The following is a 17,397-nucleotide window of genomic DNA, read 5'->3' on the forward strand; positions in this document are numbered from 1 at the left end:
TTAGAGATCAGTGTTTTGTGGGAACTTCAAAGAAAACAGCCTGATATGGTACACGCGTACAAAATGGGATCAAAGAATGATACTGTCCACCAAGACAGACAATATGGTGGAGTTGGTCTCTGAACATGTCTTGTTGATTTGTCATAATATGTGTGATTGCAGGAGTGTAAAAATGGTAATCTGACAAACATCAGCATCAGACTAGACTAAACTAGACTAAACCAATAAAGTTAGACACAAAAAATGCTTAGTGAATACACATGAAGATCAGTGAATCAAATGCATCATCTACCAAAAGTTAATTTTAGTGGATATCTATGTTACATTGCAGTTCAGTGTTTTTTCCAATCTCTCAAAAACTTAAAGAGCCTTTTATGCCTCAAAGTACATTATAAGCAATGAAATGTTTTCTGAAGCCTACACACAGCTGTAATGTAGAAAACTCAGCAGTCAATTTACCCACAGCAACTTCCCATAGGAAGGATGTAATAATGACTAGCTAATCTGCTTTTAAATATGCTGTTAAGGGACAAGTGTTGGTTTGTACATCAGAGGAGCCACTCCTTGGATCATCTTTGAATAGAACCAAGCACAATGGAGAGACAGGACAGTACATTTTGAGGTATAATTAATTGTCAGTAAATCTTTTTTTAAAAAGACTGGCCTTGACCTCCTTTCAACCCGAATATAGTGTGGATTAAAGTGAGCAAACAATCTATGCAGCTCCCACCAATAATTGAGGGGAGTTCAGTAATAGCAATGGACTGAAATACAGTTCTGCAGGTGCCTCCTTGGCAGCAGGTACGTTCCATCAGAAAGAAAAGTATGGGAACAAAAACATTAATTTATTTAGTTTGGAAGCAGAAACACTCACTTTTCCCGAACAGCTTTGGCATTCTTTTCATTGGCAACTCCAATGGGTTTGGAGAGATCTCTGAAAACTTCAGGGTTGTTCAAATCCAGCTCCTCTGAAGTGTAATCACTAAGAATCCAAGGAAACTGAAATCAAGAAAAGTGACTGTCAAATGTCTGAGATACGACCAGACTCTATCTTGCTGTTCTTTTAAAATATATATTTCAAAATGTAACACCTAATTCCAGAACAGTGAAGCATCAATAGTCAGAGGTTATACAATAAGAAACACAGCACAAGATATAGGAAGTTGGAAAGTCCAAATGTTACAGAATTTCTTTTGATCTGATTTACATGGTGCTTTTTAAGATTTAGCGAAACTACACATGATTATGTAGTAGTTCCACTTCTTGTAAAAGCTATTTCCAAAAGATAATCAATTTATTGACAAAAGAAATGTGTTCTATTGGTAAACACTGCCCAATGAGATGGTTAATAGAAACATTTGGAACATCAAAATGCAATGGCACAAGAATTGCACCAATCCAGAACTGTACAAACTAGGTTCAGTATTCTGAATTTAAAGCAATTTGGATTTGAAAACTAGGTGCAAAATCTTCACAGCATTGCCAGCATATGGGCCAGAGTCAAAACATCCCCCAGAGATAAAAAGAGTATGCTAACAGTATGCATCATTACTTTAGTAGACTAGAGAACTGAGAGAAATCATTTGACGCAGTGGCACATGTCCCTGCTTCTGAGCCAGAAGTTTGGAGTTCAAGTCCATAGCTTGATGTTCAAGGAAGATGCGATTATAACTCAGTTAATTAGCTAGATTATCAAGCTGAAAGTCATTCCATCAAACTTCCATCGGAGGCGGTAAGACCAAGAAAGATTCCTGGTCAAGCCGAACCTGCAGAGGACAACAGCAAACCACTGTAAAAGCTTTCCAAACGTAACCATGGACCGATATATGGAAATTAGAGACAGCGAGAGAGAGAAAATGAATTAAGGGCAACTGATGAGCTGACCCTAGTAAAAAGGGTAGAGATTGACAAGCCTCTAACTTGTCAGGTGCGATCCATGACAGGGGATAATATGAGATTAAATGTCAATTTGAAGACACTAAACTAGTGCAGCATTGCGAGGTTCATTGAGAAAGACACGTTGGTAATAGTCATAGGTAATCCACGTTACTCTTCATAAAACATACAGCAGTCAGTCAACAACTGGTTACACATACATGTTGCATTTGAAAAAAAAATTATTCCACATACCACTGGATACTGAGCAAGGTCATTGTAGGTCCTTCCTGCAATAGAGTTTAGTTGTATGAGGTACTCGAAGTTTGAAATTTCTCGGTTCACCCATTTCTGAAGGGAAAACAACAAATGCCAGTGAGTTTTCCTTCTTCCGGTCACATTACTTTACAATAATGTGCAGGATAATAAAACATCAATAAAAAATTCAGACACAGAAGAAACACACAGGATGAAAATTAAGGAGGACTCGCCCTTGGTGCCAATAGCCATGAGCATTACACTCTGCCAACAGGTTACTGTGACACTGTCATTCTTGAGGAGAGTATGATGAAGTGCTATATAAACTCAATGCTGCTTTTTTCAAGCTGAAGCATGAATCCAACTGCTCACAGCATTAGAAGATGATTCACTACGTATTTTAAGAATAAATTCTATCACTCCCTTACAGCCACCACTAAGTCACCACTATTTGCTATTCAGTGCACAAGTTAAGGATTCTGGGTAATCCAAGATGGAGGATGGGAAAAAGTTGGGGCTCTAAGAGCTGCTCCTTTTTTTTGATTTGGAGATGCCAATGTTGGACTGGGGTGTACAAAGTTAAAAATCACACAACACCAGGTTGTAGTCCAACAGGTTTATTTGGAAGCACACTAGCTTTCGGAGCGCCGCTCCTTCATCAGGTGATAGTGGAGGATACAATTCTAAGGCACAGAATTTATAGCAAAAATTTACAGTGTGATGTAACTGAAATTATACATTGAAAGATACCTTGATTGTCTGTTGAGTCTTTCATCTGTTCGAGTACGACGATAGTTTCACTTTTTTCATGTGTAAATCACAAAACCTTTATTAAAATTTGCATTCTCATGTGAGCTGTAACAAATGGGCGTTAGCTAGACAACATACTGTCTAGCTAACGCCCATTGTATCTATCATGGTATTCGAACAGATGAAAGACTTAACCACAATCAAGGTATTTTTCAATGTATAATTTCAGTTACATTACACTGTAAATTTTTGCTATAAATTCTGTGCCTTAGAATTGTGATCAATTGTGTCAGGGGACTCTCTAGTTACAAGGGCAGAGATTGATTTGGGAACAAGCCAAGGCATCTAAATGGGCTTGGAGGCACAGACTGACATTTCTGTGGTTGACAGTAAGACATCAGAATGATGTGTTGCCTCGCTGTGGCCAGGATCAAGGATATCTCACAAAAGATGCAGAATATTCTCAAAGAGAAGAGGAACCAGCAGGAAGTTGTTGTACACATTGGAAATAATGACATTGGAAGAGAAAAGTCGGAGATTCTGAGGAGAGAATATAGGACATTAGACAGCAATTTAAAAAGTAGATCCTCGAGGGTTGTTAATATCTGGATTACTCCCAGTGCCATGAGCAAATGAGGATAGGAATAGGAGTACAGCAGATGAATACATGGCTGATACAGGAAGAAATGATTTATATTTTTGGATCATTGGAATGTCATCTGGAGTAGAAGTGACCTGTAGAAGGACAGATTGCACCTGAATTGGATGGTGACTAATGTACTGACAGGGAGATTTGCTAGAGCTGCTCAGGGGGATTTAAACTAGTTGGGACCCAAAGAGGGCTGAGGAAAGAGATCAATCTGACACTGGTAGAGTTGGAAAAAGCAGTAAGTCAAACAGATAGGGTAGGTGGGAACAAATTAGAGAACAATGTAAAAATGATAAATTAAACTACATTTATTTCAATGCAAGAGGCCTAACAGGTAAGGCAGATGAACTGAGGCCATGGTTAGGAACATGAGAACATATCATAGCAATTACAGAGACGTGGCTCAGGGATGGACAGGACTGGCAGCTTAATATTTCTGCTACAGGAAGGATCAAAAGGCGGGACAAAAGAGGAGGGGGAACTGGTGTTTTGATTAGGGATAACATTACGCCTGTATTTACAGAGGATATTCCTGAGAATACGTCCAGGGAAGTAATTTGGGTGGAACGGAGAAATAAGAAAGGGATGATCACCTTATTACGATTGTACTATAGATGCCCCGAAAGTCAGTGGAAAATTGAGAAACAAATTTGTCAGGAGATCTCAGTTATCAGTAAGAATTATAATAGTCGGGGATTTTAACTTTCGAAACATAGACTGGGACTGCCATATCGGTAAGGACTTGGGAGGAGAGGAATTTGTTAAGTGTGCACAAGAAAATTTTCTGATTCAGTACGTGAATGTGCCTACTAGAGAAGGTGCAAAACCTGACCTACTCTGGGCAGGCAGGCAACTGTGGTGCTAGGGAGCATTTTGGGACCATGGACCATAAGTCTATTTGTTTTAAAATAATGATGGAAAAGGACAGACCGAATCTAAAAGTTGAAGCTCTAAATTAGAGGAAGGCCAATTTTGACAGTATTGGGCAAGAACTTTCAAAAATTTGGAAGTGTAGTGGACAGCAAAGCAGATTACCCGGAGTACAATGGGATCTTGATCAGATGGGACAACAGGCTGAGGAAATGGAGTTTAATTTAGATAAATGCGAGATGCTGCAATTTGGAAAAGCAGATTAGAGCAGGACTTATACACTTAATGGTAAGGCTCTGGGGAGTGTTGCTGAACAGAGAGACCTTGGAGTGCAAGTTCATTGTTTCTTGAAAGTAGAGTCACAGTACATAGGATAGTGAAGAAGGTGTTTGGTATGCTTTCCTTTATTGGTCAGAGCATTGAGTATAGGGGTTGGGAGGTCATGTAGCAGCTGAATAGGACATTGGTTAGGCCACTATTGGAATTTTGTGTGCAATTCTGGCCTCCTTCCTATTGAATGGACAATGTGAAACTTGAAAGGGTTCAGAAAAGATTTACAAGGATGTTGCCAGGGTTTGAGCTGTAGGGAAAGGCTGAATAGTCTGCGGCTGTTTTCCCTGGAGCGTCAGAGGCTAAGGGGTTACCTTATAGAGGTTTATAAAATCATGACGGGCATGGATAGGATAAATAGACAAGGACTTTTCCTTGGAGTGGGTGAGTCCAGAACTAGAGGGCAAAGATTTTGGGTGAGAGGGTAAAGATATAAAAGGGACAGCTTTTTCACACAGAGGATGGTGCATGTATGGAATGAGCTACCAGAGGAAATGGTGGAGGCTGGTACGATTACAGCACTTAAAAGGGAGCTGGATGGGTATACGAATAAGAAGGGCTTAGAGGAACATGGGCCAAGTGCTGGCAAATGTGACTAAATTAGGTTGGGATATCTGGGTAGCACAGACGATTTGGACTGAAGGATCTCTTTCTGTTATGTGCATCTCTATGACTAAGTCAGTATCTTCATGATTTCCTAAAACATCCAAACATTGTGGTGACCTTTAGTACACATCCATCTTAAATAACTTAATGATGCATTTGCCTCATGCTCCCACTGTCCCCTTTAACTGGAGATCCAAACCAAAATCAATCAAGAATGTAAATTAGACATCACAATCAGATCAGATTTGAGAGGTCAGCTGACCCACTCCTGTTCCTTGTTTCTGTGTCATACAGAACACTTCCCTCCAAAAGGACTTGGGATTAAATGAAAGTTTCAAAACTGAAATTTGTAAGATTTTTGTTAGCTTTCTTTTTCCAAGAATATGGAACCATGTCTGGCAAATAGAGTCAGCAGACATTTCTGTTAAAATCTCACAACTGCAGATTGAAAGGCTGAATGACTCCTCCTGTTCCTGTATTCCTAACAAACTTTAATAAATTGGTCTCTTAATTCAGGCAAGGTTAGAAATGTATTTGCCCGTGAGGAGGAGTGACACACAAGACCTAAAGAATTGACTTTTACATCCAAAATGACTCTCATGAACAATGTGGAGATACTTCTATCATAAGACATAAAGTGCTCAAAGAATATTCCCAGACAGGGTAAATCAAACCAAGACACAGCTCAGTCTTATCTGTCCAAATGGAGGAGCAAGGCAGAATGATTAAAAGGCCACTTCCTTTTTCCATTCTCCTACTTGCATCATCTGCCCCAAGTTTTCAGAATCAGACTTCATTGTTATACCACTCATTTTATTTGAATTCAAGAAGTGAACTGCAACATCTTTCCCTATTGTGTAGCCTCTTGTTGCAATGAGAAAATCATGCAGCCTTATGCATTTTCCTTCATGTTGTGACAACACTGCTGCTGCTTAAGGGGATTTCTGGCTGGTGTTGAATCCCCCTGATAATAATACCTGTGTAAGTCCTGAAGCTTTCAGCAGTTCCTGGGGTGATCGCGTGCCATATAGATTGGGTGGTCGCAGAGACAATATACGGCTGTAGACTTTGTTCCTCACCTAAAAGTGAAGTGGAAAGAAAGATAAGACTGTGTGACAAGAATGGCAAATTACAGTGGGAAACACAACTCATTCCTGATGAAGGGCTCCAGCCTGAAATGTCGATTTTCCTGCTCCTCGGCTGCTGCCTGATCCGCTGTGCTTTTCCAGCAACACATTCTCAAAATGTTTGAACCATGCTCTACAGAGCAATTGGCGGTGAAGAGAAATCTACCAATTCCACTTTATGATTTGGATTAGTCAGTAGTTATTTATTGGTTTCATAAAGAAGTACCCCTTCTTCTCCTGTTTCCCTGAGGCTGATAGCATGTCACATTGAGCAGACCTACCCAAACTGCTAACGGCTATTGAAGTTATAACATTCAAACATAATGATTTAGCCTAACGTGTGTTGGGACATTGTTCAAGTCTCTAATTAAGGAGAGAAAGACTGAACATTTCAAAGATCTCAAGTATGGATTTGTAAAGGGAACATGGGGAGATGGTGACATAGCTGTAATGTAAATGTCATTAATAAAATATGGAACTGAAAGTTCATGTCAATAATAGTGATCATTAATCTATTATCAATTGTTATGAAAACCTATCTTGTTCCCTAAAGTGAAGGCAATCTACCATCCTTAACTGGTCTGGCCTACATGACAATGTGGTTGAAATAGCATCACAAATCACTTCAAGTGAAATGAGTGATGAGCTATAATTACTGGCTTTGCCCACATCCTAAAAAGGAACAAAGGGGAAAAAAAAGTCATACCTGATGAACATGACAGGGAAATTTTGAAATGATATCTTCTGGATTTTCATACTTTAGTTAAGTGATAAAATCTCTCATAAAATAATGTAAATTATAACCAAAGCCAGGGAAGTGAAGGCAAGTACTGACCTGGTTAGGAAACTGACCAAGTGGCAGGAGACAGAGTAGGGATAATGAGCAGGTACGTTAATTAACAAGACATGATTAGTCATGCCCAACAAGGATCCTTATTGTGGTCTCACCTATTCATTGTATTTATTAAAAAGAATAATGGGGCTGAGGGCCACATACCCAAATTTGCTGATGACAAATGTAAGTGGTGTAGATGGAAGCATAACATCATAAGGATATCAACAGATTTATTGCGTGGAGAAAATGAATTTTAATGTTCACAAACTTGAGGTCATCAATACTGGACTTAAAAGGATAAAATAGTGTACATGTTAACTGATGAAAAACTAGGATTAATGGCGAACCAATGAGACTGGTGGCCCCAGTACATAAAACCTGAAAATGTCATAAACAGACCTAAACATAATTAATAAAGGAAATGAAATGATGGCCTTTATATCCAGTAGAGTGGAATACAAAGCTTTGAAGTCATGCTCCAGCTATAGAGGTACTGATTAGACCATCTGAAGTCCTGAAAGCAGTTTTGGAAAATACTCCTTAAGGAAAGGGATACAATGTAGGGATTGCAATGTAGGCTTAAAATAATATCTGGATTCCAAGGGCTAAGTAATGATGAGAGATTAGACTAGAGCTCTCGTCCTGGAATTTGGCTGGTTAACTGTGATTTGATCAAAACTTCAAAATATAAGAGATCTGATTGAATGGATGGTTGCTTTTTGTTGGTTGGGGAATCTAGGACAAAAAGTCATTATTTAAAACTTAGAGTAAGATTTTTCAGGAGTGAACTTAGGAAACACTTCCACTTGCAGAGAATGATGGAAGTTTATAACTCTCTTTCAAGAATGGTAGTTACTGTTAGATCTAACCTTATTTTTAAACCTGAGCCTGAGATTTCTATCAATCAAAGGTATTAACAAACATGACTCTAAGGTGAGTGTACAAAGTTGAGTCAGAGGTTAACCATAATCCCCTGGTGGAATAGGACTGAGAAGCTAAATTGCAACTCCTGATTCTTACCTGCTCTTTTAAAAGTGTCATTTGTCAAAGTGTCAAAATAATACCACCTCAGACAAGAGTAATAAGCACAATGTGGGGGAGCCAGTGGTGAACTAGGGAGGACAAAGTTAAAAATCAAACAACACCAGGTTATAGCCCAACAGGTTTATTTGGAAGTACTAGCTTTCGGACCGCTGCTCCTTCATCAGGTAGCTGTGGAGAAGGATCGTAGGATCATAAGAATTTATAGCAAAAGATTACACAGCGTCATGGAATTGAAATGATATATTAAACAAACCAAGATTGCTGTTAAATCTTTCATCTTTTCAAATGGGTTACAGGTTTTGGTTCACTAATATGTAAATCTCAGAACTTCTTTAAAGTCACATTCTTGGGATAACTGAAGGTTTTGTTAAAAAGGTGACATCTCAGCTCAGAAAATCAGAGATTAGAGTATGTCTGTATCCGAATGCAAGTCACCTTTTTCTTTTAAAACCTTCAGTTACCTTGAGATTGTGACTTCAAAGAAGTTCTGGGATTTACATATTAATGAACCAAAACCTGCAACCCATTCTAAAAGATGAAAGACATAACGGCAATCTAGATTTGTTCAATATATCATTTCAGTTGCATGACACTGTAATCTTTTGCTACAAATTCTGGGTCTTATGGTCCTGCTCCACAGCTACCTGATGAAGGTATTAACAAACATGAATCAAAGGTGAGTCAAAGTGTACAAAGTTGAGCCACAGGTTAAACATAATCCACTGGTGGAATAGAACTGAGAAGCTAAATTCCAACTCCTGATTCTAACCTGCTCTTTTAAAAGTGTCATTAGTAGAAAAATAACATCACCTCAGACAAGAGTGATAAAAGCATGACGTGGGGGGAGCCTGTGTTGAACTGGTGAAGGAGCAGCACTCTGAAAGCTAGTGCTTCCAAATAACTCTGTTGGACTATAACCTGGTCTTTACCAGTGACAAGAGCAAAGGGATGCCTAAAACATTTTGTGGCAGGATAGCCACTCACTTGAGGCAATGATTGCTATTCTTCTGAAGGTTTTATTTTGGTCTCACCTCTTTTTTGAAGTTGAGAAAGTAGTTGGTTTGGTCAATCAGAAAGATCTCCAGTGCTGACCTTCTCAAGTTGTAGCGGCGCAGATGAATCTCACGCAGCTGAGAGAGAGGCCACCTAAAATCGTAGCCTACTCCTGCAGAGCAAAATAACCACACACTTCAATCTCAATTCTTCAGTAAAATAGAGGTGCATTAATGATTGACACATATGCAAGTCACACATCCTGAGGAGTCTAAAAATCCTTTTTATTACCTTTAATACAACTGCATACTCCAAAATGACACACTTGCCTTTTGCAAATGATAAATAAAATAAGGAGTTTTTCATTTGACGTCAGTCCTTGAATGAGGTTGCCAATTTTATTCGTCGCAGTCTCATGACATCGCATGAGCTGCAACACCCTGTCCCAACAATCCTCCCACTGAACCTCCAGGACATCCATGTGCAATGTGATGCAATGTCTTTCTCACTAAGTGGAAAGCAATCACACTCTTCAATAACAAATTGTGTGATGTTTGACTATCAGTTTATTTTCCTTTAACAGTTTTTTTTTATAACTAATAATTGATTTATCGAGAAATCACTGTGGCAGCAGATGCTGAATTGTCATGACTGTTCAAGTGTAACAAACAATCATAGTTCATAACATTGTTATGCACAATTAGGTAACTTTATCATGCAATTAATTACACCAGATTGTAAAATGTAGATCCTCTTAATTTATAGAATAAGTGAAAAGTCTATAGCTCTCTGTAATGTTTATTAAAGATCACAGACCATAGGTCGTGAAATTGCTTTCACAGAATTTGTAATCATTTGCATACTGTTCATAAATGTTATTATTAATTTTATTAAGTAGTGATGGGCTGCCTCCTCGGTTATTTATGTCTTATTTGTGGAATGGTTTGTGGAATCTTTATTTTTTCTTCCGAAAAATACAATTTTAAGGCCGCTACAATTTTTTTTCTAGAGTTACTTACAACTGAGATCAATTCCTGGAAGGTTGGTGACTCTAGTATGTTTCAGTTGCTCAATACAACCCTTTCCTACTTTTAATACAAGGCAACCTCTGTGCTGTTCTTCCCAAGTTTGTTTTTGTTTAACAAATAGCCAACCAACCACACCTGACTCTTAGTCTGAGGTTATTCTAACACCTTCCCAGCTACACATTGTACCTCTGGGATAGCTTCTGCCAATAGAAGTCAACTTTACTTCTCTGCACACATGCATCAGGAAGACAGCTTTTGTTTTTGCTGCGTTTAAATATTTTTTTCTCACTGTCTTCAAATTGAAGTATAATTTCACAATAAAGTTTGAAATTAAAGAAGCAGGGATGAACTATTTCTAACAGCTATGGAAATGGGCTATTCAACAAAACAACCATAGGGGAGATTAACAGATTTTTTTACATTTAGCTCAGAGAGCTGTTGTGATCTGGAATGTACTGTAAGAAAAGGAGGTGGAATTTGACTCCATTGTAAATTGCAAAAGTCAACTTGTACAGCTCTATGACTCTGTTTATAACCTTCGATGAATAAAACTTCTGGTTAACAATAAGACCTCAACAAGTAGGATATTTCCCAAGACAGAGCTTTCCCAAATTCATTTCTTACCTTCTTCTTTGTCCAGACTTCCATCAAAAAAGTTAATGTGTTGGGTGGTGACCTCCAGTCGCCCAGAAACAACATCCATGATGGTGATCAGGTCACAGTCTTCAGCAATCACCAGCTTTTCTTTCTGATTCTGCTCCTCTTTCTCGTTGCTGAGGGGGAAAACAGAAAAAGACAGGATTGAATTGGAAATCAAAGTCAAATTATGGAACTGTATATATTTCACTCTCACAGTGACCAAGTCATTAGTACAAGTGAAATTGGTTTTACTATAACACAAAGCTCAGGTTACACTGGGTGGAAGTAATCCCTGTTTCAGGCAGGTTTTACTTTTGCTGGGATTCATGAGTTAGATTTGCCAGGAAGACATTGGTATGAAGGACTTTGTCAAGTGGAGCGACAGGTCTTTGAGCCGAGAAGGCAAAGGTTAGAGGGGCTTGAAATTGTGAGGGTATTTATTAGATTAAATGAGGAGAAACTTCCCAATGATCGGAGGATCAGTAAACAGAGGATAATTGTCAAAAACAAGACAAACGCAAGAATCAGGAGAATTCTTTTTACATAGCAAGTTTTAATCGTCTGGAATTCATTATCTGAAAGGATGGTGGAAGCTGATTCGCTTTCAAAAAAGGAAGCTGATAAATGTTTGAAAATTAAGGGATTAATCTGAGTGGATCGAAGTAAACAAGTCAACGCAGATACAATTGGGTAAATTACTTCCTGAGTGTATGATTAATGATTATTCCAGTCCATTTGTTCAACTAGAAAAGCTGGCATATGTCTCAGTTCCTTTTTGGCTGAGATAACACTGAAGGCTATAGGGAAATAAGCCCCTTATTCACATTGTGTGTTATGCAGCTGATGAGAAATACCAGAAAAGGAAACTCCAGAGTGAAAAGGCAGAAAATGTGATTTTGAAAATGTAATGTAGGAAATAATATAATTTCTGTCTGGAATATTAAGTGCCTGGTACAGACTCAAAGAATCTTATATAGTATTGTCCCAGCCCCAATACTATGTTAAGATTCAAATCCAACAATATTGAGAAAATATCTTTCAACATGTTCTCAAGTGTGTTGTCAAACAATATAAAACTTTACTGTCAGCAGGTGGTGGTATTTCACTTTGTATAGTGATTTGGGATGATTGAATACAATACAAAACATCTGCACAGGCATAGTGAGGCGTGAGGAATCAAGGCTGTTTTAAAAATAAATTCTTGCAATTTTGAGAAAACGCAAATTTATATCACGTTCTACAGTCTTCAATCAATCGAGAAGTTCACTCTAACTAAAATTAAATCTCCCTGTAAGTTAGGGTTAAGGAGAAATGTGTTACAAGTTTAAGAAAGAAACCACAGCGGAGGACTAAAAATATGTATGTACAGTATACACCATAGCATGAAAGCTGATTATTATTAAATGTAATTTTCAATAATTACAAATCACAGCTAAGAGGAACAAAAGAGTCATTAAAAACAGGTGGAAGTTATAACAGCAGAATTACTTAATAATTCTTGAAAGTTTTAGTTCTCTTTTTGACATATTCTGTAACGAGTGCATAACCTACTCAAATGGTTCTGTTCATCCCTATTACATCACAACCCTCGGAAATTTACCGCTTCAATCACACGCAGGCTTTTACAACAATTTTTGGGACTGGGGGAATTCACAAGAGCTTCCCAGGCTGGAATTCTCAGACAAAGCAAACTTACATGTTACTGAGCACAGTCAGATCTTCATCCGCTAATCGATCATCCTCCAGGTCATTGACCTTAGCTTGCTTTACTGCTTCCAGCAGCAAGGAATCATTGGACGGTACTGACTGCTGGACTCCTGTACAGACACAGAAAGGTTTAGCCTTACTTATTCACAGAAAGCCAGCAAGATATTGGTTACCCAGAAGAAGCCAACAAGAACTACCTCCCCATGTGGCCATTTCAAATTCTAGCCAAGTTTATCACTAATATTTTGAATATTCAGAGGCAATTAAAACAAAGCTAGTCTAACTTGATCCAAGAGTGCACATACTGCATTACAATGCAAAACAAAACAAGCACAGAGACATGTGGGTCTGCTGGGAATGTAAGCTCTTTAGAGGACCAGAATCTTATCCAAAATCAGCTAGCTCTGCTGCCTCAGAATGCCAGGTTCGATTCCTACCTTGGGTGACTGCCTGTGTGGAGTTTGCACATTCTCCCCATGTCTGTGATGGTTTCCTCCGGGTGCTCCGGTTTCCTCCCACGATCCAAAGATGTGCAGGTTAGGTGAACTGGTCATGCTAAATTGCCCATAGTCAGGGGTGAATATGGGGAATGGGTCTGGGTGGGTTACTCTTTGGAGGGTTGGTGTGGACTTGTTGGGCCTAAGGGCCTGCTTCCATACTGTAGGGAATCTAATCTAATCTAATCAATCCAACCAGGTTTCAACAGGGTCAACACAAGAAGGATGTTTCTCCTAGTTGGGACGGTGGCTCAGAACCGGCAGGCAGAGTCTCAGAGTAAGAGGAAGACCACTTGATGAACCTTTTGCATTCTGTACCCCAGCAGACTGTGAGCAGTCAATGAACATGTTCAGGGCAGAAATCAATAGAATTCTAAACAGTCAAGACACAAAAGGATATGGGAATAATGTGGGTAGACAATCAGCCATGATTGAGTAGAATGACAAGTGTACTCGAGAAGGCTGAATGGCGTACTCCTGCATCTATTTCCTATCTCAAATAGTAAATCCGAACCAGTAAGTGAGGCTACTTTCCAAACATTCAGTAGTATGTCTGGTTCACATCATTTAGATCAATATTAAACCAAACCCCAAATGGTCCAGATGCTCACCAAAGTTGTCACGGAGTGCACTGGCATCAGTATGGGGGTCAAAGTTGTAGTCCTGAACCAGCTTCAGCCTCATGCGGGAGTAGTTTTCCACACTGGACAACTTCCAGTGCATTGGTCCTGGTTTTCTACCAAGTGCAAAAAAAGAGTAAATGATCCATTAATTCAGATATGGACAACAATGTGAATTTATACGGTGACTTTACAATAGAAAATTGAGAAAGAACAGAGTTTAAGATATAAGGAAAAATGCAGTAGGATTACATTAAATGGCACTGTCCTGTAAAATTTATAGCAGGGTATGTTTTTTTAAACAGGGGACAAAACTACATTACAAACACAACATGATTAACTTAATTCACAATAACATGAATGCACACATTGAAAGAAAATTATTATATGAACTGTATTATTAAAAATAATATGTAACCATAAGATGCTAGCCCTGATAAGCAGAACTACATTCAGATAGAAGATCAATTGGCCTCAAATCCTATTCGCGTGCTGCCAACCTACTACATTGACTCGACAAAACTGACATACGATTGCTACTGAATCAGTTTTTCTGAATAAATTCAAAATAACATTGCTTAGAAATTGAATGGGCACCCTCATTATAATAGGTGGTTCTTTCAGCAAATATGGGATAATAATTTGGGATGGTTCATCTGTCTTCAAATAAACACCTTCTACATAACCATTAAATACACAATTTCAATGATTATTTATACTTATCTACAACCATGACTGAATAACTGAAGATTTGCTAGCATTATTTAGGTTTGCTTCAGATTTGTTTGACTCTAATCAGTCTCATAAACATTGGGATTAAGGTAACCTTAGTTTCACATCTGAAGGCAATCCTTAACCTTTTTTTTTAAATACTGCGTTTCTGTAACAACTCTAAACTTTGGAATCCCTCATGAAAGAAATAAATGTAGAAGAACCCATGTATACATGAATTCGGTTTCCATGGTTTACCGTGGCCCGAAAATATTACACAGAACATTCCAGAAACAATTCCGGGGGCTGCCGGGGAGATAAATTTCCCATCTAAACCATAGGGTTTTCTACTATCCACAGTTTTGGGCACCTGCAGTAGCTTTTGGAACGCATCACCTGCAGATGGGGGGGGAGGGGGGGAGGGGGGACACCTGTATCTAACTTCAGGCTTTTGCATGCTTTCTTGCCACAAACTGAAGTGTTTTTAAAATTTAAAATGCCTTATCAATTTTCCGTATCAAAGTACTCAGTGATTCCAACTCCTTTTTCTTTCCATTAGGGGAATATTTACCAAGGAGTTTCACTTTGGACCCTTTGTAACAAACAGGCAAATTACTACTATAGCTAAAACTTTAACTGAAATTTAGACCCATGATGAAAGGTGAGAGATTTACATACATTGATATTTGTTAAGAGTTTGAATTTAAAATAGTGGTGTATTGCTTTTCTGTTTTGCTATGTGTTTTGAAATCTTTAAAACTGGTCTATATGTAGATAGCTTGGTTCTATAAAATGTTATTTGTATTTCTTTTGTGGAGTAAAACTTCTGTTTTAGTGTTAAAATCAAATCTGTAGCCTTGTGTGTATATGTTACATTGAAAGTCACATTAAATTGAAAGAAATATGATCCAAGCCTATTTTCATTCCAAGATCGGACTTTTCCAGTAGTAACATTAACAGAGATCATGGCTAAAATTCTTAGCTGGTTTGCTGTTTTTATGGGAGGAATACATAAGAGGTAAGTGACAGAAGAATGAAAGATAAAGAATGGCAGCAGGAGGATTGTAGAGCTGGAGGAAGATTGGTGGGAGATATCATGGTGTAATTTAAACACGAGGTTGTGAATTATGAACTTCTTGAGTCAAGGGGAGAAAATGGAACTCGATGTCAGACCAATAGTGCAATGCAGAAATTAAACTTCTAAGTACTGAGAGCATGGACTGTTATTTATTTGATGAGGTGAGGGCGCTGCTGGCTCGACTAGGATTTATTGCTTATACCTAATTGCCTAGAGGCTAATTCATTGCAGTGAGTCTAGAGTCACACGTGGGCCAGACCTGGTACGATAAGGTAAGGACAGCATTTATTTTTACAACAGTTGTCAGTGGTTATCACTAAACTAGCTTTTTATTGTAACTTTTTATTGAATTTGTCCGGCAAGGTGGGATTTGAAGCCATATTACTGAATCATTAGTCTGAGGTTCTCAGTTGCTTGATCTGGTGACATTACCACTGTGCACCGCCTCCTCAATGGAAGAGGGTATCAGCATTAGTTATGTGAAGGTCAAGGTGCAGATAGGCAGTTACCATGAGGGTCAGGAAGGTGGCTATTTAGCAATTTAATAGGAATGGGATTCAAGGAAGCTGAATGATAGTTTCACAGAAAGCAGCACTTGCATTTATATATTACAGGGTCTTTCCTGAGTGATCAGCACTGCTGCAATTTAGAAAGGAATGTAGCTAATTTACATCTGCAAAGTCCCTCAAACAGCAAACAAATAATAACCAAATAATTTGTTCTTATTTGTTGGTTAGGAATAAACACTATCCAAGATACTGAAAATAATTATCTTGGTCAATTTGTATAGGACCATCTTTAACATTCACTTGACACAGAAGATCAGGATTCACATTAACACCTCATCTGAAAGATGACACCTCAGATATGGCAGTACTCCCTTGGTGTCAGATGGATTACAAACTCAGATTGTTAGAATGGGACATAAACTCAACTCAAGAGTTGCGAATGCTGCCACAGAGATCACACACTAAGCCACAGTTTATACCTTAGCTCCTACACAATCCAGAAAGATGTGGTGATGTAATATTTCAAATGATATTGGCTTTGTTTCAAATCAAGTACTTGCCTTCATAGTGGGGCAAAGTAAATTACTTGAACTGTTTAATTAAAAGAAATAGACTAACACCAGACACATAAAATGACCAGCTAGCAGTTAAAACCGCAATTGGTTCATAAATAAAAACAAATGCCACCCCCTCCCCTACATCAAGTTTGGCTTTTAAAATTGCAGCTCTGTGCTGTGTTCACTGATTTGATGTACTTTCCAATGGTATGGATTGCATTGAGGGATGAGAACTTAATGTGAGCCTGACATGTATTATTCACATTCCAGGAATAAATAAAGCAAAACATGTAAACCTAAAACCAGACTCCTTTAAAATCCTTCTAGGATATTGAACCCGGAGAAGAGAACTCTGTCATGTCATAGAAATTATTGTAAGCCACCTACTTATCAGCCCATGGTCCACGCTCACAGGTTAGATAGTGCTGGGCTGCCTTCCACTGTCTCAGCGTCGCAGTGTGTTGGCTGTTGAGTTGCTTCAACATGCTATTATATCGCAGGTTCTCTTGCCTGGCCTTGCGGGTGAACGGTTCAACAAAAAACTCCTGACACCAGATAAACCAAACAAACACTGGTCACTATCCAATAGGAAACTGTTCACTAAGTAACAACTTACACGTGGGGTGAACCAGAGAGTGGGGGTGAAACAGCAGAGGCATATAATTTAATACTGTAACACGGAGGCAGAAATAGAACTAGGTGAAAGTGAAGACT

At 38.5% G+C, this 17,397-nt stretch overlaps 1 protein-coding gene across 2 annotated transcripts in view; it reads right to left on the reverse strand.

Moving 5' to 3' along the window:
* nbeal1 (neurobeachin-like 1) overlaps positions 1-17,397 on the reverse strand; it is a 232,050-nt gene that overhangs the window by 22,996 nt on the left and 191,657 nt on the right. For both annotated transcript variants that reach the window (XM_060827558.1, XM_060827557.1), the window contains 8 exons: positions 17,071-17,228; positions 13,820-13,944; positions 12,701-12,821; positions 10,990-11,138; positions 9,376-9,509; positions 6,316-6,417; positions 2,131-2,226; positions 875-999 (listed from right to left, as the gene is read on the reverse strand). In XM_060827558.1, coding sequence (XP_060683541.1) covers positions 875-999; positions 2,131-2,226; positions 6,316-6,417; positions 9,376-9,509; positions 10,990-11,138; positions 12,701-12,821; positions 13,820-13,944; positions 17,071-17,228 — 1,010 coding nt within the window. The remainder of the gene's footprint in view (positions 1-874; positions 1,000-2,130; positions 2,227-6,315; positions 6,418-9,375; positions 9,510-10,989; positions 11,139-12,700; positions 12,822-13,819; positions 13,945-17,070; positions 17,229-17,397) is intronic.

Source organism: Hemiscyllium ocellatum, chromosome 7 (assembly GCF_020745735.1).
Source record: "Hemiscyllium ocellatum isolate sHemOce1 chromosome 7, sHemOce1.pat.X.cur, whole genome shotgun sequence".
NCBI lineage: Eukaryota > Metazoa > Chordata > Chondrichthyes > Orectolobiformes > Hemiscylliidae > Hemiscyllium > Hemiscyllium ocellatum.